The sequence below is a fragment of the Anolis carolinensis genome, chromosome 1, assembly GCF_035594765.1.
Source record: "Anolis carolinensis isolate JA03-04 chromosome 1, rAnoCar3.1.pri, whole genome shotgun sequence".
Taxonomy (NCBI): Eukaryota; Metazoa; Chordata; class Lepidosauria; order Squamata; family Dactyloidae; genus Anolis; species Anolis carolinensis.
Window position 1 is genome coordinate 308,213,684 of NC_085841.1, and position 24,650 is coordinate 308,238,333.

General features: G+C 41.4%; 1 protein-coding gene across 2 annotated transcripts in view; it reads right to left on the bottom strand.

The window, feature by feature from the left end:
- The window catches only part of LOC100554312 (cytochrome c oxidase assembly protein COX16 homolog, mitochondrial), a 75,676-nt gene that overhangs the window by 19,614 nt on the left and 31,412 nt on the right, over positions 1-24,650 (bottom strand). For both annotated transcript variants that reach the window (XM_008118153.2, XM_008118152.3), the window contains exon 2: positions 21,273-21,350. In XM_008118153.2, coding sequence (XP_008116360.1) covers positions 21,273-21,350 — 78 coding nt within the window. The remainder of the gene's footprint in view (positions 1-21,272; positions 21,351-24,650) is intronic.

Below are 24,650 nucleotides of genomic sequence, written 5' to 3' on the forward strand. Positions count from 1 at the left end.
ATGGAGAATCAAACCCAAACGAAGTCTATACTGGCTCGGTCGTCGCCCAGGATAAAAAGGACTGCGGTGGATGCTGCTGATTCTGGACATCCATCGACAAGTGGGCTACGGAATCATCAAAACCCAAATGAACAGTCACAGAAGCGGCAGAAATACACAATGCCAGAAAACCGCACAATTATTATTATTATTATTATTATTATTATTATTATTATTATTATTATTATTATTATTTGGCTGTTCCCCCTTTCCTTTGATTTCCTTCCCCATAAATTCCATCCCAATGAAGACTATGACTTCAAAATATGATTCAACAAATATGTCTTGAATCTGTTCTGTCATACACAATGCAAACTCCCTGATATCTTTCATGACTTTGTCAAATAATTACTTGATTCATAATTTATTATTTTTTATGTATGGGTAATAATAATAATAATAATAATTTAAAAAAAACTTTATTTATACCCCGCCACCATCTCCCCAACGGGGACTCGGGGCAGCTTACATGGGGCCATGCCCAGAACAGTACAATATAGCAAAATATAAAACAACATATCATAATACAATTAAACAATACAATAAATAATCATGTACAATGCAACACAAAGTCTATATATATATATAAAACAGGGCGGGCCGCATGAGACACTTAGTTAAAACTTGGGGTGAGAAAAGGATAAGAATACAACCATGGAGAACAGGGACATAAGATAAAAAACAATCTAGAGGATAGATGTTGGGGGAGTAACAAAAGAAGTGTGTAATAGTTACTCTCCGAAAGCACATCGGAAAAGCCAGGTTTTTAAATCTTTCCTGAAGGCTAAAAGAGTGGGGGCTTGCCTGATTTCGATGGGCAGTGAGTTCCATAAACGGGGGGCCACAGCAGAAAAGGCCCTCTCCCTTGTTCCCACAAGGCGGGTCTGGGATACAGGCAGTGGCGACAGGAGGGCCTCCCCTGACGATCGAAGAGATTGGGCAGGTTTATGGTAGGAGATACGGTCAAGAAGGTAGGTGGGTCCCAAACCGTTTAGGGCTTTATAAATGATGGTCTGCACCTTGAATTGGGATCAGAAAGTGAACGGCAGCCAGTGGAGCTCCTTAAACAGGGGAGTAGATCTCTCCCTGTAACTTGCCCCTGTTATTAATCTGGCAGCCGAGCGTTGGACCAGTTGTAATTTCCGAGCCGTCTTCAAGGGAAGCCCCACGTAGAGCGCATTACAGTAGTCCAGTCTAGAGGTAACTAGGGCATGGAACACCGTGGTCAAGTCAGACTTCACGAGGTATGGTTGCAGTTGGTGCACAAGTTTGAGTTGTGCGAAAGCCCTCCCGGCCACCGCCGACACCTGAGCCTCAAGTCTCAACGCTGAATCCAGGAGGACCCCCAAACTGCGGACCTGTGATTTCAGGGGGAGTGCAACCCTGTCCAGCACAAGTTGCCACCTGATACCCCGATCAGACGAGCGACTGACCAGGAGAGCCTCTGTCTTGTCAGGATTGATCCTCAGCTTGTTCCTCCTCATCCAGTCCGCCACAGCGGCCAGGCACTGGTTCAGCATCCGAGGGGCTTCCTTGGATTCAGATGGAAACGAGTAGTGGATTTGCGTGTCATCCGCGTAGAGATGGCAACGCCCTCCAAAACTCCGGATGACCTCTCCCAGCGGTTTCATGTAGATGTTAAATAGCATGGGGGATAAGATAGACCCTTGCGGGACCCCACAGGTCAATGGCCAGGGGTCCGAGCAGGTATCCCCCAGCTTCACCATCTGGGAACGGCCCTCATAGGGTTTTCTTGGACAAGGAATACTGAGAGGTGGTTTCCTAGTTCCATCATCTGATATATAGTCCACAGCACCTTATCCACTGCAAAAAGCAGATTATGCTCACATAACACAAGGCTGTTCCACTCCAAAAAATGTCTGCAACTGAAGAATCTCCTTTGCTTTTACTGTGACAAGGGCAAGACTTTCCCTCCAGCTCTTCTCTCCGGAGTAGAGCCTTCAGATTTAAAGGAAGCAATTGGGAGATTGCAAGCATTTTAAAGGTTGTGGAGAAAATGGGAGGACAGTAAAGTAAGCATGGCCCCTATGCCCAACAATATCTATTATTATTATTATTATTATTATTATTATTATTATTATTATTATTATTATTATTATTTTCACAACAAGATGAGTCCACAGCAGACACTCTGCTGGCTGTTGAATTGGATCACATGTCGGACACTTCCCAAGTGTCTAGGGTGTCTAGTGTGATGTATCGGCGAATAATGCGAGCAGATCCCAGTAAGGTGGCCTTCTGCAGCTGGCAGATGGTAATTTTGTCAGCGCCGATTGTGTTTAAGTGCAGGCCAAGGTCTTTAGGCACTGCAATAATAATAATAATAATAATAATCATCATCATCATCATCATCATCTTTATTTATATCCCACCACCTGTTATTTCTCTCTGTATGGACTCAAGGCGGCTAACAACCACACAATCTAATAAAAATGGAATACAAAGCAAATACAAAAATAAAACACAATTAAATATTAGTATGTGGATATAAGTAAAATACAATTAAAATGAATAAATACAATGTAAATTAAATTGAAAACACACCATCCCCCTAAATTCCCCAAAACACACTGAATTCACATGACATCTATCCATAGATTTTATGTTCGGTAAACAGTAACTTTCCAAAACTCTTTCTAACAGTATTATTTTGCCATTCTATCAAGTCTCAGTTATAAAATGCACAGGCTAACCATGAACCTGAATCCTACTTTAGTCGTGGTTACAGTAGATCCACTGAACAGATTACATTCAACTACAAGTCAACTCATCATTCAACAAATGACTGAGACTAGCCAACTGAATACCAGCAATAGTCTTTAATATTAAGAAGTAGTGGGCACTTAAATGCAAGTTTAATCTTCTCAGAGACATTCCCTGTTTTGATGATTGATGAACCAACCTGGATACAGTATATTATTTGAGAACACAGAAATGCTTGACCACTTCAACAACTATCATGTCAGACTACACAGAGAAGCCATTGAAATTCACAAGCATGTGGACAACTTCAACAGAAAGGAGGAAACCATGAAAATGAACAAAATCTGGCTACCAGTATTAAAAAACCAAAAATTAGAACAGTAAATAAGAAGCAACACTCTGAAAACAGAGAAGTTCCAGACATGAGAATCAGGTAATGACTCTGAACAAAGGATGCCCCAGGCAGGAAGAAGCCAGGAGATAAAGCTTTTCAATGCTAATTAAGGTGATTAACTACAACATTCACACTGGCCTCCAACTGACAAAGAGTTCTTCTCTCATCCTGGACTTTCCACAGATATATAAAAACCTTCCTTGCTTAATTTCTTCATATCTCACAACCTCTGAGGATGCCTGCCATAGATGTGGGTGAAATGTCAGGAGAGAATACATCTAGAACATGGCCATACAGCCCGGAATACATACAACAACCCTGTGATTCCCTATTTTCATACGCTCATTCAAAAGATTTCTACTAGGCTTGTGAAATCCGGGTAAATCGCTATCTGCTTTAGTGTCCTGGATTCCGGTGAGGGTCCCAATCAATTTTGGCCCATGGATAAGTCGAGGCCATTTCACAGAGAAGGAAAACACCAATGCCTCTGGCTACTGCTGCCATTTCCCCACCGAGGCATTCAAAAAGGCCAGAAGCAGTACCATAGCAGAGAGAGTAGAAGGGACCAGTGTTTCTTTTAAGTTCTTCTGAGATGGGACTTCATCATACATAATAAAATCAGTATTTCTACACATTTAAGAAACATCTACCAATGGAGCCCATCACATCACCCAAACTCGTACCGTGGGTTCCAGGTATTTTGTAGTTTCTAAAGTGTGGTTTTTCCCTATGCTTCCCGATTGTTTGGCAATCGACTTATTTTTTAACGGTAATTTATATCTTTTAAAAATGTAAACTCAATAGAGTTACCTTTTGAAGTGAGAGGTATCTGTGCTTATAAGTTATAATATAGAATAATACAGAATAGAAGAAATCCAGTTTAATGATCTCCTGTTAAAAAGTACTTCCATGAGAACAACAACAGTGGATTTCTTAAAGTAAAAGAAAATAGGGGAGGAGACAGTGGGAGGAGAATGTCTCTCTTGTGATGGGAAGGTAAATGGATAATTTGAAAAGAAAGCTGAACGAAGAAAAACATGCAATGAGGGTAGAAAAAAATCATTCGTTGAATTTCTAAATGGGGCAGTGCGAAGCTTAAGGGAAAAATAATGATTCCCAATGCTTTACTTATTGTGTGGGATGAAATCCATGGACAAAGCTCTTAACTTTTGTCACTCTACTCAAGAGAAGGGAATGATTCTTTTTTTATATATATATAACAAGGTACAGTACTCACAGTGATCCATGAATAAGTTGGTCCAGTTTTTTTAGGTAGATTTTTAGACAAAAATTTATATATATATATATATATATATATATATATATATATATATATACACACACACACACACACACACACACACACACACACACACACACATACACTATAAAGGATAAGTTAAAAATGTCATGGTGTATCACCTCTGGACACACAGTCAACTACAGAACTTACCCAACTCCCTTCTGTGCCACTATATAAAATATTTGCATATTCCATCAATGGACTTCTGTTTTACAGAAAGAAAAGTATGACAAAGAGAAAATACTTGCACACCTCTAAGTCAAAGCTACCCATCTGGTCAATTTTGCAAAGAGAACGCTGAATCACCATTAGATCCCAGGGAGTCACAGTGTGGTACAGCAGTAAGAAGCATTAAGTAAGCAGATAGGCTTGGATTCAAATCTCTTTCTGCCACTATAAAATAAAGGAAAGAACAATGTATGTTGCATTAAGCTCTGGGAAGAGAGGAGGGTAAATAATAATGAAACCCTACTTACAGATGCTTAAATGCACAAGCAAGCATGCCACCAATTTCCACTCTCTGGCTATGGCTGAGGACCCCAAATATGGCAACATGAGCTCAAGTTGTGAATAGACTAGGGAGGCTAAAGCTCTCACCTAAAGAATCCCTAAAGAGCTTCTATGAAACACAGAAGAGTGGAGATTTGTGGGAGGCTAAGAAGCAGATTGAAAAACACGCCTGTAGAAGAACAAGGGCACATTGTTCTCAGAGGCAGAGGGAAAAAAGCAATGGGAAAAGTATGAACATTAACTTCAAAGGCATGCAATGATAATTCACACAGGGGGCAAATGGATTTGTAGTAGTCCAGAATGAGGACTGGACTACAAAGAAGAAGGAATGAAGGTCATCAGGGAGAAGAATCCAAAGAAAGTAAAGGGAGAATAGAGAAATCATTGCAGGAGAATACCCTGTACGAGAGAGAATGTATGGAAGTATCTCTGCTGATTCCTTTTTTAAAAATATAGTTTAAATTTAAAAGTAGCTTCTAGTTCAGAAAGATTTTTTAAAAAATCTTATTTACACTGTTTACTTATCACTTTTATGATTAAAATTTCTCACAGTGGCATATACCCTTACAGCTTGTCAAAACAGCAAGAGTACTGTTGAAAAATGCACAATTGGGTATCTAGATTCCCATTTAGGAACTGGAGCGCTCTTGCTGAATAGCAGGCTGACTCATCTTGGATGTAATAGAACTAGATGGAGTAGGGGAGTAAGAAAAATAAGACACCCATGTTTAAAATATTAAAACACAATTCCTCAAGGTGCCTTTGAAAAGCCTCTTTAATATGCTGTACCGGTACTTTTACAAACCGCTGAAATAGCCTGAAGTGCAGGATTTAAACCAAAATGCCCCTGGGCTTGGGCTGAGAAAGAGAAAATGTTACACAGTACAGTGCTATAAACCTTTCCTTTTTTCCCTTCTGTTTTTTGAAAAGGGTATAACTATATAAAAAAATGTGCTGGTATTTCCTAGCAGAAATGGGCCTATTTAAAAACTGAAAATGCAACCAAAAGTCTCATCTTGTTATGATTGAGCCTCATGGCTCTGTTACTGACAGACGTGGGCGTAAGACTCCTCGAGAGTCAGATACTCTCGAGGAGCGAGAGAGAAAAAGACTGCGAGACATATTTGCAGCACCATCTGACGAGGAGTCTTTCGAAGGGTTTACGGAGAGAATGGAGGAGGGGCTGGTTAGCTCAGAGGAGGATGAGATGGATTGGACTCGGGTAAGGGAGGAAGTGGGTGCCACTGGCCATGATGGGACAGAAGATGAATGGGGACCTTCAGGATTAGACCCATGGTTTAGCTGGAGGGATGGGACGGGATCCACAGCTGGAGATGCTGTTGGGCGTAGTCAGAGGTGTTCCAGCTCTGACGAGGAAAGTGATGAGGAAACGCCCGGGTTAAGGAGGACAGCTGACAGTGATGAAGATTTGTAACTGGCATAAAATGGGGCTTGAGAGCAATTGCAAATTGCGTTGGGCAAGGTAATCTGGGCAAACGCTTGGGATCCGTGTGTGTGTGGGACGCTTCCCTGAAGACTTGTGTGCTTTCCTGTGCTGTGACGTAAGTTGATTGGAATCCAGGGTCAGACGGCGGGAGGGATTGTGTGGGCATTTGTTTGTGCAAACCTGTGCTTACTCTTATTAGCTTGACCTTCCGTCGTCTTCTTGACGGACGCCATCTCCTGCTTTGAGAACTCGGACTGAACTGACCACGGCTTGTCTTCCCCCCTTCTTGGACTTGGAAAAACTACAAACGTCTGCTTCTGGCTTTGATCTACGGAACGGAACTGGTCTACTCAACTGCTACAATCCTTTGCTGATTTACTCGTGTTGGAGATCCTGTCTGCTGTGTGTGTGGGGGAGCGACGCAAGTTACTCTAAGCACAGTGTTGGCAGCAGAGAGGAATCTGCTGCCAATTAGTTGCATTCTTTGTATCTTTTGTTCCTTGGCTTTCGTTTCGTTTATACCCAGGCTGAAGCAAGCAGTTTGTTTTTACCCGGATTAAACTCCGGTTTAATCCGGTTTATCTTTTGAACATTTACTTTTGCCCCTTTTTGCTCCTAAAGGCAAAAACTGCCTGGCCCTTGTGTTTTACGGGCATTTTTGAGTTCTGTAATCTAATAAACTCTGTTACTTTGAATCTTGTGGCGTTCTGTCCTTGACAGATTGCCCAACGCCCATAAAAAGTTTATTGCAGCAATAAACCCGTCAGGAAGACGATGGATGAGTTAAGGGCCAAAGTAGACCAATTGCAAACGGCTTTTACCGTTAGCCAAACAGCTCAGGCTGTGAAAGGACATGTTTTGACTCCTGAACGCTTTGACGGAACCAGGTGCAAGTTGCCAACCTTTTTGGCACAAGTGGAGCTTTATTTTTCTCAGCTCAGTGCTCATGCTTTTCCTACAGACACTAGCAAGGTGGCCTTTATTTTGAGTTTGTTGACCGGTCCCGCAGGACAATGGGCCACTAATTTAATTTTGGGAAATGACCCAGTCAAGGACAATTTGAATAATTTCAAAAAGTTGTTAACTGATACTTTTGGGGATCCTCTCCGCACGGAGAACGCTGGGTGGGCTCTGTATCGGTTGAAACAGGGAAAGGGGACTGTTTTGGATTACTTAAATAAGTTTAACCTGTATCGCCACCAGCTGGATTGGGGGGAAAATGCATTCATGCTTTTATTTACTGCCGGGTTAAGTGATTTGCTCCAGGATGAATTAGCACGCTTGGAGCCGGCTGAAAGCTGGGACGCCTTAGTAGCTAAGGTGCTGCGTTTAGACGCAAGGTTCGAGGCTCGTAAACACTCAAAAGCAATGTGTGCGCCATCCATGCATGTAACCAGGGCACCTGTGGTGATGGGGGAAGAGCCCATGGAGCTTGGGGTCTTTAAAAAGCTGTCTACAGAGGAAAAGAGCCGTAGGAGGCAGCTGGGCTTGTGTTTGTACTGTGGGAATGCTGGGCATTTTGCCAAAAATTGTAATGTGAAACCTTCCCAGCTTTCGGGAAAAGGTCAGCCCTAGTGCGACGTGAGTCCAACGCACTAGGGCTCCTCAAGCAGTCAACTGAGGGGAGGAAGCATGTTTTCGTACCCATTACATTATCTGTTGGGGGAAGGGAACTTGTTTCTACTTTGGCACTGCTGGACTCAGGGGCTACGGTCTCCTATGTAGATATTGAGTTTGCTAAGAAGCATGGCATTCCTAGAGTGCGCAAGGCATGCGACGTGTGGGTGGAAGGAGCAGATGGGAGACTGCTGGAGACTGGGGTGGTTAACCATGAAACCTCAGCAGTAACGTGGGAGGTGCAGGGAGTAACGGGAACGTTTGTGTGGGATATTACGAGCTTGCCTAGATATGATGTGATCCTGGGGATGGATTGGCTAGCTGTAGTAAACCCACAAGTAGATTGGGCAACACGTAAAGTGATCTTAAAGAGGCAGGATTGTTGCACTCTAAATGTTACTCATTCTGATATGGAGGGAGTGCCTGCTGAGTATGGGGAGTTCTCTGATGTATTTTGTAAAAGAGAAGCGGACAAATTACCACCGCACAGGCCATATGATTGCGCCATCAAGTTAGCAGAAGGTGCGAAACTGCCAGCAGGGAGGCTGTATGCCTTGACTGTACCGGAAAGGCAAGCTTTGCGGGAGTTTCTAGATGAAAATTTAGCCAAGGGGTTTATTCGCCCATCTAGTTCTCCAACTGCGGCACCAGTATTCTTTGTAGCCAAAAAGACTGGGGAACTTAGGCTGGTCTGTGACTATCGGATCCTAAACAAATACACCATTCGGGATAGGTACCCGCTCCCTTTAATCTCGGAACTGTTATCAAGGGTGCAAGGGGCTAAGGTCTTTACCAAGCTTGACCTGCGGGGGGCCTATAACTTAATCCGTATACGGGAAGGGGATGAATGGAAGACGGCATTTAACACGTGTTTCGGATGCCACGAGTTCCGAGTCATGCCTTTTGGGCTTTGTAATGCTCCTGCGGTATTCCAGAGGTTCATGAACGATGTGTTCAGGGACCTAATTGACCAATTTTTAGTGATTTATTTGGATGATATCTTGATTTTTTCTAAGGACGAGAAAGAACATCGTCAACATGTCAAGCAGGTTCTGCACCGACTGCGGGCTAATGGGCTTTTCGCCAAGGCTTCCAAGTGCGTCTTTCATGTGCCTGAAGTGGAGTTCCTAGGTCATGTAGTGTCAGGTAGGGAACTTAAAATGGACCCACATAAGGTTGACGCCGTCAACTCATGGCAGGAGCTGAAGTCTAAGAAGGATGTACAAAGGTTCTTGGGTTTCGCTAATTACTACCGGGAGTTTATTCCGAATTTTGCAAAGCTCACGGTACCTTTGACGCAGCTTCTGCGCAAGAAACAGCCATTTGTGTGGGGGCGGGAAGCTCACGAGGCGTTTCTACAACTAAAGTCTAGTTTTCAATCGGACAACATACTAACCCATCCTGATGTTGACAGACCGTTCGTGGTAGAAGCGGACGCTTCTAGCTACGCGTTGGGGGCTGTATTGTCTCAGAAGGATTCCTCAGGGACCTTGCGTCCCTGTGGATTTTACTCGCGGCAACTAACACCCTTCGAGCAGAACTATACCATATGGGAGAAGGAGTTGTTGGCGATTAAGGTGGCGTTTGAGGTGTGGCGGCACTGGCTTGAAGGGGCACGGCACCAGATCGTGGTCAGATCTGATCACAAGAACTTAGAGCACTTGCAAACAGCAAAGAAGTTAAACCAGCGTCAAATCCGCTGGGCTTTGTTTTTCTCCAGGTTTAACTTCAAGGTGCAGTTCGTGGAGGGGAAGGCAAACTTGCGGGCCGATGCTTTATCCCGCAAGCCGGAATTTAAGACCAATGAGCAGGTAGTATGTCAGACCATCTTGCCTACTGCCTCTCTGTGTGTTGTAGATAATGAGCTTGGGTTACATGACCAGATCCTTGAGGCTCAGAAGGATGATGTGTGGACTCAGGAGCAACTGATGCTGCTCTCTGCAGGTAACCGTACCATACTGCCACATCTCCAGGATCAAGACGGGGTATTGGTGCGTAGGGGGCAGGTTTACGTACCAGTGGGGACCCTCAGGTTGGAGGTGATTAGAGCCCACCATGACGAACCCATGGCTGGGCACTTTGGCAGGTTCAAGACCGTACAGCTTATCACCAGGAGCTACTGGTGGCCAAAGATGCGGCAAGACATTCTGCGCTTTTGTGACAGCTGCGCCGTTTGTCAGCAGAGTAAGACGCCTGTTGGGCGCCCTAGAGGGTTGTTATCGTCTTTACCTGTTCCGGAGAGGCCATGGCAAATCATTTCCATGGATTTTATTTCAGATTTGCCTAAGTCTGGGGGTTATACTTGTATTTGGGTGGTGGTGGATTTATTTAGTAAACTGGCTCATTTTATTCCTTGTTCAACCATTCCGGCGGCCCCTACGTTGGCCTTACTATTTACAAAGCACATCTATCGTTTGCACGGAGCACCCGAGGTGATTATTTCAGATAGGGCTCCGCAATTTGTGTCACGCTTTTGGAAACACTTCCATGAGTGTTTGGGGACTAAGTTAAACGTGTCTTCAGCTTTCCATCCGCAAACGGATGGACAGTCGGAACGGGTTAATGGGCTCTTAGAGCAGTATCTGCGTTGTTTTTGTTTAGATCAACCCACGGCTTGGGTAAAGTGGTTACCGGTGGCGGAATTTGCTTACAACAATGCGGTGCACACGTCTAGTCAGCATACGCCATTTGAGCTAACTTATGGTTTTCACCCACGGGGAGGTGTGGCGCCGTCGACCAATGTGGTCTCTTCGGACCCTGTGTACCGCTCTTCGGAAATGGCTGCATTGCATGATGTTGCCCGTCGCTTACTGTTGGAAGCTAAGGCAACGCAGAAGACTCAGGCTGACCGCCACAGGCAGGCAGGGGAGGAGTTGGAAGAAGGGGATTTGGTGTGGTTATCTTCCAAACATATTAAACAGGCTGGGGGAAAGTTTGCGCCTCGGTATTTGGGTCCCTTTCCTATCGTTAAAAAGATTTCTTCTGTTGCGTTTCGTTTGCGTTTACCGTCTAGTTTAAAGGTCCATCCAGTCTTTCATCGTTCGCTGTTGAAACTTGATACCTCTAGTCGTCGTGGTGCTATAGCGGAGGGTATCACTGCCACTTCTCCGCCATCGGGGGAGGAGGCCTTTGTGAGAGGGGATAGTGTTATGATTGAGCCTCATGGCTCTGTTACTGACAGACGTGGGCGTAAGACTCCTCGAGAGTCAGATACTCTCGAGGAGCGAGAGAGAAAAAGACTGCGAGACATATTTGCAGCACCATCTGACGAGGAGTCTTTCGAAGGGTTTACGGAGAGAATGGAGGAGGGGCTGGTTAGCTCAGAGGAGGATGAGATGGATTGGACTCGGGTAAGGGAGGAAGTGGGTGCCACTGGCCATGATGGGACAGAAGATGAATGGGGACCTTCAGGATTAGACCCATGGTTTAGCTGGAGGGATGGGACGGGATCCACAGCTGGAGATGCTGTTGGGCGTAGTCAGAGGTGTTCCAGCTCTGACGAGGAAAGTGATGAGGAAACGCCCGGGTTAAGGAGGACAGCTGACAGTGATGAAGATTTGTAACTGGCATAAAATGGGGCTTGAGAGCAATTGCAAATTGCGTTGGGCAAGGTAATCTGGGCAAACGCTTGGGATCCGTGTGTGTGTGGGACGCTTCCCTGAAGACTTGTGTGCTTTCCTGTGCTGTGACGTAAGTTGATTGGAATCCAGGGTCAGACGGCGGGAGGGATTGTGTGGGCATTTGTTTGTGCAAACCTGTGCTTACTCTTATTAGCTTGACCTTCCGTCGTCTTCTTGACGGACGCCATCTCCTGCTTTGAGAACTCGGACTGAACTGACCACGGCTTGTCTTCCCCCCTTCTTGGACTTGGAAAAACTACAAACGTCTGCTTCTGGCTTTGATCTACGGAACGGAACTGGTCTACTCAACTGCTACAATCCTTTGCTGATTTACTCGTGTTGGAGATCCTGTCTGCTGTGTGTGTGGGGGAGCGACGCAAGTTACTCTAAGCACAGTGTTGGCAGCAGAGAGGAATCTGCTGCCAATTAGTTGCATTCTTTGTATCTTTTGTTCCTTGGCTTTCGTTTCGTTTATACCCAGGCTGAAGCAAGCAGTTTGTTTTTACCCGGATTAAACTCCGGTTTAATCCGGTTTATCTTTTGAACATTTACTTTTGCCCCTTTTTGCTCCTAAAGGCAAAAACTGCCTGGCCCTTGTGTTTTACGGGCATTTTTGAGTTCTGTAATCTAATAAACTCTGTTACTTTGAATCTTGTGGCGTTCTGTCCTTGACACATCTGCTACAAAGTTGGATTATTATAATTATATTTATAATGGTTAAATTCAATTTCTTATATACTGCAAGGCTTTCAAATTTCCCCCCTTACATTCAATGATATGACTGCCTTTTTATATTAGAGCTCCAGGTAAAAGGAACTTATAGATTACACTGAAATGTCCAAGGTTCAAGCATGAGGCACCAAAAAACCCATAAGAATCAAATCATAGTACCTGTATAAACATAATTACTACATCTGCCAACATCTATTTCTATGCAATGATTACGTGTTTCAATACTGTGCTCTTAGTAGGAGCAATATGGAAATTGAATTTCTGTAGTGCTATATGTAAGGAAACAAATTATGGAATTCAACCACAACCTTTTTGGTTTGTATGTCTACTAAAATATTCTTAAAAGTTTCATTAAAAACATCATAAACCTAATCACACTGAGTCATTTTTCCTCAGGACTTGAAGACAATAAAATCAGGACTTCATTCAAGATTTCTTAAATATCAATCAAAATAACTTCTATACTGACATCTAGTGAACCTTTACAGCAATAAAGAATAAACACAATGTTTTTCAAAGACATTCATAAAAACTCTCTTCTAAATCTCCCATAAGTTCCATAAAGTTAATTAATGAAAAACAAATTTCTTTGGAAACACTGAAATAATTTTTGAAAGCCATTTTGTTTTTGTAGTCATTGTTCCAGTTACTCTAAAGATGGCATCAGAAATATCTGGAGAGGTGGGATTCAGCATAGTTGGCATTCAAAATATTATGGGTAAAAAAGCAGTATTGTACTGCACTGCCTTTTTAGTGTGGGAAAATGAAAAAGGTGAGCTTGAAGTAGGGCATATGCTGTGCTAGATGTTTAATTGTCTATGTCTACAAGGATGAATGCCCTCAAAGTGTTTCTAGATGTCATGGCCAAGAAAAGAAGGCATGCTTCATTCAAGATTAAGACAACAAGTCACAGTGACTGGGGATCCTCTCCATGATCTTAGTCCAGAGCAGTGCAAGCAAAACAGAACAATACTTTTTAAAACCATAATTTATTTTCTTGAAAAATCACTGTACAATGGAAATAGCCTTATGAAATATTTCTCTGATAATTGGTGATGAAAGGAGGTAGAAAGCTGCATTACCAAAAACATATATAAAAAGTTTTTGCAGATACCTGCTATTTCTTTAGTATCCTTTTTAATCGCCCCTTTCCAATGATCTACTTATGTATATACTTTTTTGCTTTGAAAAACATAATTGTAAGGATTTTAAAAACATCTTGTCTCACTTGATTCTCTCTATGTGTCTCAACTAATTTTCTATGACTGATATTTGCCATAGTTTTTATACTGTGTTGTTGTTATTGTTTAATGCTAGGCAACTGCTGCTGCTCATGGCCTTTCAAGTCAAAGCACCTCCACTTTCTTTCTTGGTTTCATAAATGGATCAGCTGGAATCCAACAGCAATGAGCACAGAATGCAGAATTCATTATACCTGCACAATTATACCTGTTTGAAACCGGGCTTTGACAGAACCTTTAAAGAAAAATGTATATGTTCTTCCCACTCATATTTCTATTCAAATCAGTAAAAACAAGCATCAGGCAGCCATGGTATGAAATGATGACCAGAAACATCTGGAATCATTATTTATCCTGTATCATCACCTATTGCCAAAGGAAAGAGACAAAGGAGCTGCCATAATGACCCCCCAAAAAAGAAAACATAACAACTGCATAGGTGATGGAGAGGTAAACAAAGAAGCCAAAGCTACAACATTTGCAATGTGAGCAAATACTACATCTGCTAGAACTGATATTCTGCTCCAGACAAGCAGGCCCTGAGGAAAAAAACCAAACAATCTACAACCTCAACTGGTAGGGTCAAAGTAGAGATAGTGGCAATGAAAAATGCTTGGGCAATCCAAGAAACCAGATCAAAGGTAGTCCACATTCAAGCACAAAGGGTCCATTCAAGGGAGCACAGCAAAGGCAATCCCAAGTCAGACAATAACAGCCCCACATCTGAGTAAATAAGAGGTCTAACAAATCAAGAGCCAAAGGAGGCATGGAAAGAATTAAAGCCCAAAACAGACATTGATTCCAGCATCTTTTTTCACCCAGAACTGATACTTAAAGTTTCATTCCCAAGGACCCTGACAACTATGTAAAATGGACAAGGGAGGAGCAGACTAGAGAATGTGTACAGAGACAGAATGACAACCCCCTGATGCTCTTGGCCAATCATAAATATTTTGTGTTGTCGTAGGCTTTCAAGACCAGAATCACTGGGTTGCTGTGAGTTTTTCGAGCTGTATGGCCATGATCCAATAGCATTCTCTCCTGGTCTTTCGCCTGCATCTGTGGCTGGCATCTTCAGAGGTTCTGTTGGCAGTCCAGGGTGGGAGAAAGAACCCTGGTTTGTTTAAAGCTAGATCACAGATCCTGTTTGCATTGTCTACCTGGAACACCACCTCCTCCAAGGTGAACTGAATCACCTAAACATGGCTCTACAGGCTAATGGGTATTCTACGAAAGACATCAGAAGAGCTGCAAGATCAAGAACAAGCCACAAGAGTAAAGACAAAGATCCTCCTAGAGCAATGATTCTCAACCTTCCTAATGCAGCGACCCCTTAATACAGTTCCTCATGCTGCAATGGCCCCAAACCATAAAATTATTTTTTGTTGTTACTACATAACTGTAATTTTGCTACTGTTATGAATCGTAATGTAAATATCTGATATGTAGGATATATTTTCATTCACTAGACCAAATATAGCACAAATATCCGACTTGCCCAAATTTGAATACTGGTGGAGTTGGGAGGGGGGACTGAGTTTGTCATTTGAAAGTTGTAGTTGCTGGGATTTATAGTTAACATACAATCAAAGAGCATTCTGAACTCCCCCAACGAAAGGTTTGGTATTGATCTTTAGTTTTGGTGTTGTAGTTCACCTACATCCTGAGAGGACTGTGAACTTGGCACGAATACTCAATATGCCCAAATGGGAACACTGGTGAAGTTTGGGGAAAATAGACCTCGACATTTGAGAGTTATAGTTGCTGGAATTTATAGTTCACCTATAATCAAAGAGCTCCTTGAATCATAGAGTTGGAAGAGACCTCACTGGCCATCCAACCCCCTGCCAAGAAGCAGGAAATGATATTCAGAGCACCCTCTGACAGATGGCCATCCAGCCTCTGCTTAAAAGCCTCCAAAGGAGCCTCCACCACACCCCGGGGCAGAGAGTTCCACTGCCAAACAGCTCTCACAGTGAGGAAGTTCTTCCTGATGTTCAAGTGGAATCTCCTTTCCTGCAGTTTGAAGCCACTGTTCCGTGTCCTGGTCTCCAGGGCAGCAGAAAACAAGCTTGCTTCCTCATCCCTATGACTTCCCCTCACATATTTATACATGGCTATCATGTCTCCTCTCAGCCTTCTCTTCTGCAGGCTAAACATGCCCAGCTCTTTAAGTCGCATTTCATAGGGCTTGTTCTCCAGATCTTTGATCATTTTAGTCACCCTCCTCTGGACACATTCCAGCTTGTCAACATCTCCCTTCAATTGCAGTGCCCAGAATTGGACACAGTATTCCAGGTATAGTCTGACCAAGGCGAAATAGAGGGGGAGCATGACTTCCCTGGATCTAGACACTATACTCCTATTTATGCAGGCCAAAATCCCATTGGCTTTTTTTGCCGCCACATCACATTGTTGGCTCATGTTTAACTTGTTGTCCACGAGGACTCCAAGATCTTTTTCACACGAACTGCTGTCGAGCCAGGCGTCCCCCATTCTGTATCTTTGCATTTCATTTTTTCTGCTTAAGTGGAGTATATTGCATTTGTCCCTGCTGAACTTCATTTTCAGCCCATCTCTCTAGTCTGTTAAGATAATTTTGGATTCTGCTCCTGTTTTCTGGAGTACTAGCTATCCCTCCCAGTTTGGTGTCATCTGCAAACTTGATGATTGTGCCTTCTAGCCTTTCATCTAAGTCATTAATAAAGATGTTAAACAGAACCGGGCCCAGGACGGAACCCTGCGATCCCCACTTGTCACTTCTTTCCAGGATGAAGAAAACACATTGGTGAGCACCCTTTGGGTTTATTCACTTAGCCAATTACCCCAACCCCAACAACGATAGAATTGGGTCAAACTTCCCACAAAGAACTCCTTTGACCAACAGAAAATACTAGAGGGATTTGAGAGGAACTGACAATAATTTAGGCAAGATGTAATTCACCTACCTCCAGAGAGCACTGTGAACCTAGACTATGGATATGGACCACATTTGGTTCAAATACCTAATACACCCAAATTTGAATACTGGTGGGGTTAGGGGGGGATAGATTTGTCCTTTGGGAGCTGTAGTTAACCTACTATTAAAGTGCACTCTGAACCCAGTCCACAATGGATCTGCTCCAAGCTTGGCATACTACCTAGATGGCCAACATTGAATACTGATGGGGTTGGCAGGGGGCTGTTTTTGAATTCTGGGAGTTGTAGTTTAGCCTTTCTGGCTCAAATATAATGAAAACATAAAGTTTGCTATTATACACCATTTTGGACATCCATGAGTTTGTGTCTTGGAATGTATTCTCAATGACTATTTAAATTTTAATCAGAGTTATCAGTTTTTAGATATGATTCAAGCTGATACAGGACAATTGAAAAAGGAAGCAAAATATGAATGTTCATAAGAAAAAAAATTGTGCATCAAGCATCTTTTGTTTAGAGAATACAGACATTATGTCAATTTTGTAAAAAAAAATACATGACTCATTTAATGGATACCAATACTTCTATTTGATATCTAGGTAGAATGAACATTTGTTAACAGCTACATCCTTTCAGCACCATATTGTTATGAGTTTTGGCTGTCCCTTGATGCCATTTTGAAAGCCTGGCAAACCTTCCTAATGGAAATTGTCCAAATGAGCCATGATGTGCAAGAAGACCGCATGCCCCTTCTTTTCTCTCTGTTATGCTCTAATATGGTTTAAAACTAAGGCTCTCAGAGAATAAAGGATCATTTGCCAATAGCAAAACTATGTATACATACATACTTACATCTAGTATGACTCCTGTACCAGTGGGACTAGTGTCTACAATTTTAGAGGTATGCCCTCAAGGAATTTTCTAGTTCTTCCAGTAATACTATAGTATGCTTTTTTTGGGAAGTCACCATAGAATTTTCCCTGGAGGACCTAGCCTGTTCCTAGATAGGATACTACTATAGGAGTTTTCTAGGTGCACTTCAGTTATCATCCTATTCTGTACTGGTGCTTTAGTCTACCCACCTATGAAGATGACAGAAACTGTGTCTCGTTGCCAGTTGATATTATTAATTATTGTTATAGTATTGCTATTTTTATCCTATATTGCTGTTTTTATCCTATTTTTATACTGTTAATTGCATTTTTATGTATTTTTATGTTCATTTTTATCTTAACTGTGTTGTTGGGCCTTGCTCCATGTAAGCCGCCTCGAGTCCCTGTGGGGAGATGGTGGCGGGATATAAAAATAAAGTTGTTGTTGTTGTCGTTGTTGTTGTTGTTGTTGTTGTTATTATTATTATTAGGTCCTCCAGGGCAACTTTGTGGTAACGTCTGATGAAAATAATTAATTTTAATAGGGTTCATTGTTCCTCACTGTAAGTTCAGGGACATATTCCTGCCAATAAACAGATCGTTCTGTACACACACATACAGATACACATATACAATTCGCACCAGTGGTAAATAAATGAAAAATTATGCAAAATTGCTGTATTAAACATTTAGCTATATCATTACCAGTTGGGATGCACAGAAATTAACAACTCTGAAAGCAAACTTTGTTTAAATGAAGTAAGTCACTTGGGCTAGGATAACTTTGATGAACAAATGAAGGAGTTTTGGTGTAATGAGCACTACAGAATATTTATATATTCATTCACGAACCTTGAACATCCCAGGTTACATTTTAAAAAATAATAACTATCAGGAACTGAAGTCCAGGCAACAACGTAACAAACTTAGTATGAAAATCAGCATGAACAAAAAGATTTGTCTTCATTACATTTGCAGCCCTGGCCCTATGTGACCTGCTCAAAAGAGGACGAAGGAGGAGAAGGCACAGGGATCATATCAATCCCTCGCCACACACAGTCTCTGTGATTAGTTTACTGAAAGCCAATTAAATGTAGGAAACTTGGCTAGACAAGACAATTATTTTGTAAAATTCAGTGACAGAATCTGCACTGCCCTGGTATTCCCTTGTTTATAGATTTAACAAACAACTACCTTCCTATCTAGAAATGGATGAACATTAGAAATCTTTCCTTATATCCCTATTGGTTTACTAAGACAGCAAAATGTGATGATCTGACGGGCCCTTAATTGTGTTACAGCTGTAAAGAAAAAGCTGACAAAACTTCCAGATGCCCAAGAGCCATCTAATTTAATATGCTTACTTGATAATTCTGTAGTAATTTCAGATATTTTCATTCAAGAATGGGGAAGTAACACAAATAGTGACATTACCTGTAACGTATTTTGGCGAGTAAGAAGGGCATAACTATGTTTAGGTTGGTGAATATTTTTAACTACTTATAGTCAGTCAATGATACTATTAGTATCCTAATAGTGACCTTTGTCTTTTATGTAACTGTTTTATTTATTGTATAACTACTCTACTTATTCCTAAAATGTTCCTGCATTTGGGAAATTTTCAAGACAGTTTTATACCTTTTAAATAAAATACCTCAGGCATGACAGAATTTAACAATGAATTTTGATACGAAAGCACTGGAATATTAAATGAGATTATACAGTATTCTTGTCTAAGTCCTTGTTATTCTATAATTACAATAGCAGGTTGGAGGGTGGGTTTTTGCTGTTGTTTGAAGGCTGTTCTATAAGATTAAGCTTTGATAAAACCTGTCAAAGCTTATTACTTCTTATTTAGCTGTGTTCAGATATTATCTCCCAAACACCACCCAGGAGATATGCATATTTTAATAGAACAAACACAGAGGTACCTATAAGAAAAGGAAACATTCTGAACCAAAACATTGCCTCTCTGGGCAAACTAAAGTCTGTTCTCAAACTTCTGTGTTCACATGTAGTTTAGCAAAATGCTATTATTTTTAACGGTCAATATAGAAATTAATCCTGAACAAGCTGCCTTCAAAGTGGGTCCCCTCCTACACTGCTGGGTTCTGACGGATGTAGAATGGATAGGAAGCCAGCTTCCCTGGCATCAATGTTAGGGATCTTAGATATGCCATTCTGATTATTCAACAGTGCCCATAATGTAGCAGGACACTGTAAGAAAATTTGTTGACTGTAAATCTACAGGTGCATAGGGATATGGTTAGCATCAGTGTAGTGATATGTCATGGTAGCACGCTGTCCTAGCAGCTTAAAAGAATGCCACATACTGACACTATTAATCCTCAAGATTTTACACTCAGAAACTTTTCACAAAGATATGACTCTATATAAAGATCCATAGTGATAGTACCAAAAGAGAAAAAAAGGCACTGTAGGTATACTATGGGCCTCCAATTTCCCAGGCGTTTGAGGTGCAAAAAATACAATATAATTAAACACAAATAAAAAAAAACTACTTTTTAAAAACCTGAGACAGTACCACATTAGGAATCTCTAGGTTAACCAGGGTGATCCTATGGTCAACATCCAACAGAGGTTGACTATGGATTTGCCCTGGAAGATCTAGGCATTTCTAGAGAGAACATACTAATCAAATCCATGAAACATCAAATCTGCAGAAGTTAAACCTACCAATATGCTGTAGTTACACTGCACACAGCTGGAACTGTGAAAGCAGTAATCACTGCTGCAAACATGCAACATTCACCTGAGGAACAAAGCACTGGATGTCTATAGGTCTGAGTGCCAGAACTGTCAAACTGTTAAAATGATGGGCAAATACAAGAAGTCTGATGACACCAGATAGGATATTGCCTATATATCCACTGAAATATGTACTGTTTTAAACCTTGCATAAAGAGGTTATACAATACCGCCTTCTGGTTACAGTTCTACAATATAGAACACATCTCTGACCTCCCCATGATTGACCCATGGCATCTTCTACAAAGTTGTTACCCTGATCACTTCCACCCTTTCCATTGGTGGAGGTATCCAATCTGCCAGCTCTCAATAGGATCCCATTTTTACATCAAGGCCATGCCATTTAAAATTTAGAATGTGTGACTGAATGAATGAGACAGAAAGAGATTCTATGCAGAGAAATCAATTTTTTGTGTTCAGACTAAAAGTACGGTTTCGAAAAGTGCTTGTATGATACTTTTTTTTGCTGAAGTTCCACTTAGTAAATTAAAAATATATTCAAAACTAACATAATCAAACTGACAACTTTCTTTTAAAATACAAAATAAGAGACAAGACAAGAGAACTTGTCCAAGAATTCTGATTCTATGCATTGCAACATGAACTCATCTGAACTAAATATTGCCCTAGGAAACCATTATACAGTAACAGAATTAGAAGTTTATTGCAAAGTATTTCCAAGACATTTTTTTTTTCAGGAGCAGAAGTCTCCTTATTCAGTTTCAATGTTGCAAATGTTCTGCTCCCAGTGCCTGAAGGGCTGTGGAGAAGGGCAGCATGGATGATGAAGGATATGTGCTCCCACTCTCATGCAGCTAGAACATGTAAATTTTACTTCAACAAAGTCTTAATACAATTCAGCAGGAGTGACTTTCTAAATAGTTTGCGGTGTCTTTGCTGCATGTGATTTACATTTCATCTTTCTAAGATCCGGAACTAAATATTTGAGTCAGTAGGTCTGAAACATATGTATCTTGTCTGTTTTAGCTTCCATTAAGTTGTCTCAACCCAGCATATACATTTCCTCTGTCCTTATAATTTTCATAGTCCCTAAAAATGGAGGAATGGAAGAAAATTCAGTTTACCTTGCTGTGGAGCTTGAGTGCATCATATCTAATCTGGGTGAACTCACGAAGTCCAAAAGACCCACCAATTATAAGCAGCTGGAATACACAAAATACAAGAAGAAATAGTCAGTATGGAAGCAGAGTAGAATACAGAACTTGGTCATTAATTCTGTGGAGTTCCTGGCATCTTGCAGAGCTGTGGTGAGAACTCCCAATGTAAACCACATGGAATTTTAAAATATTCCTCCATTTTTCTAGGCTAGTGAGCACATTCAGAATATTGATGAAATGGCATGGGCAATGATATCAAAAACAATGCCATGCTGCTGTATGGTATATGAATGTCAATTTAGAAAATGTCTGCTGTGATAACAAAATCCATTTTACAAAAAAGCAACCTGTTGAGACTAGAAGAGGCATAATTTCACCAAGAATTAAAATGCAAGATAAGAGGGTAGTCTGAGACCCAAACACAAAGCCAATCTTTTGGGATAGTAATTTTCTGTTGATTTTTTCCAATAGCACATTTATTTCACAAAAAGGCAAATCACTGAGAATAAAATGCAAGTACTGAACCTCAATAAATGGATTCTTAAAAACTTTTACCACTCACAACCCCTTTTGGCTCAATAAAACTTTACATGACCCTGGGTAAACAGATATATAAAATAAGTATAATAATCAAATATTTACTGATAATAATTTAGCATTCGCAAGGCTTGCTAAACAGGCTGAGTTTCCTTTTTAAGAAGTAAAACTGAAGCACCTTCTGCAAAGTGCTGTAAACACTGTACAACAGATTTGTGTAAATGTCTTAAACAGCCACTAGGTGGCATTCAGAAAACTTTTACTGTTGCCAAAAAATTTGGAATCCTAACATTGACGTAAGGGGACCCCTGTTTGGGTTCAGGACTCACAGTTTTAGAAGGATTAAAAAAATCCACCTCACACTGAATGCATACACAAACCCTGCTCCACACAGAAATGATCTTCAGAAACCTGCCCCACTCATTCTACTTCTTACTGAGTTCTTCCCATTCATTAGTCTTCCTAAGAGCAGGAAGAGAAACAGCAACAACCCAATTCACACATACCATTCCCATCCATTTCCTGCCTCCCCATTCCAGTTCTCCCCTGCTTGTCCCAGCCCCTTTGTCACTCCTACAGAATGGGGGACACCTGGCTAGACAGCAGTACATGTGAAAAAGTCCTTGTGGACAACAAGTTAAACATGAGCCAGCAATGTGATGCGGCTGCTAAGAAAGCCAACGGGATTCTGGCCTGCATCAATAGGGGTATAGCGTCTAGATCCAGGGAAGTCATGCTCCCCCTCTATTCTGCCTTGGTCAGACCACACCTGGAATACTGCGTCCAATTCTGGGCACCACAGTTGAAGGGAGATGTTGATAAGCTGGAAAGCGTCCAGAGGAGGGCAACTAAAATGATCAAAGGTCTGGAGAACAAGCCCTATGAGGAGAGGCTTAAAGAACTGGGCATGTTTAGCCTGCAGAAGAGAAGGCTGAGAGGAGACATGATAGCCATGTACAAATATGTGAGGAGAAGTCATAGGGAGGAGGGAGCAAGCTTGTTTTCTGCTGCCCTGCAGACTAGGACACGGAACAATGGCTTCAAACTACAGGAAAGGAGATTCCACCTGAACATTAGGAAGAACTTCCTCACAGTGAGGGCTGTTCGGCAGTGGAACTCTCTCCCCCGGACTGTGGTAGAGGCTCCTTCTTTGGAGGCTTTTAAACAGAGGTTGGATGGCCATCTGTCGGGGGTGCTATGAATGCGATTTCCTGCTTCTTAGCAGGGGGTTGGACTGGATGGCCCATGAGGTCTCTTCCAACGCTACTATTCTATGATTCTATGATTCTAAATCTTCATAGCCTGTCACTCCCCAGATTGTCATTTTGGGCTTCTAGGGTGCTTCCAAGTGAAGTGTTAGCCTACAGTGGTGTGTGTGGACATAAAGACAGCGGTGGAGGCTAAGGCTTCTTTCCAGAAAATTGGTCCCATTTTTTTTAATCAGGAGAGACAGTGGTCCTTGGCATATGTCAAAGTATGCATCTGTGAGCATCCCCTACTAAAGGGTATAGTATTCGGGACTTCACATTTAAACAGGCAAAGAAAGCTACAGAACTGCTGCATATGTTAATTCACCATCATTAGATAGACAAATCAAAGCTTAAACACTGAATTTATGCAAGCATGTGCAATACATGAAAGAAGGATCTTGGCCCAGGGGAAAAAATTTTGCTTCAGGTGCATGTGAATGCGCGTATATATCATACAAGTGGGGCTACTGCAGTTTTCAATCTCAAAAATGTCAACACATTCACTTAGATGACTTTAAAATTATCCAGACTTTTCCCGTTTTTGCTGCCTTCTAGAATTCCCACAATGCTGTATTCTTCACTTCAGCACCATTAAGTCACCTTACCCTCATATTCCTGCGATGCACTCCCACCATTTTCAAACTATTAACAAGTGTAGTAATCAGCAGGCTCATTCTGGTGCCAAGGTGAAAAGAACGCAATTAAGCTTTCAGAAGATGCCAGCAGATTGGAACTAAAATTCACTGGACACTATTATGTAGCTGGAGAAATCAATTGCTGCAGAACCTCTATCTTCATTGGTTCCATCACTGCTAGCTCCAAACTACCAAGACATATGAACTAGAGCCATAAAAATTAGAAGTAGGTATGTCCCCATGAAGGAAAGTGAAAAAACATTAGTCATAAGATGTAATAAAGAGCAACAAAATGAGTTTTAATGAAATAAAATAAAGCAAACTTAAAGATCAGATTTAGGCAAACTTAAAGATTGGGTTTATTACTGAAGTGTTTCATGTGCGACAATATCTATTGATGGCCTCAGCCCAAATCCATTATACAAGAGCCAAGGAGTTTTATTTTGGATTAAATCCATTGCTGTTGTTTTTCAATGAATACTAGTTAATATGGTGTAACCTTTACTACTGGAAATAATAACTGGAAAACAAAACTTCTGGAAATAGTGAAAATGGTGAGGTGAAAGGAAGAGAAGGGAGGAAAGCATTACAAAGCATGCAAAGAAATGTCCATGAAAACTTAAAAATGATACTGAAATAGAACAAAATAGTTACAACTGAAAAGAGAAAAATAAAATTGAGAAATTATTCTATCCTTTTTAGATCTTCTTGATTCCCAAAATTATGTCAGAAAGCAGCATGATGTTCTAGTTTTCTTCTCTTGAAGCTTGCAAAATATTACTGTAATAGTGTTTATATCCTATCTTTCCCACTCTGAGTAACAACAAGCTCTTTTTGACTTTGCTACCCATGGTCAGTAATGCTGATTAATTCTGCACAAATTATCCCAACAGTATCTCCAATTCCTTAAAGCTTGGGAAAGC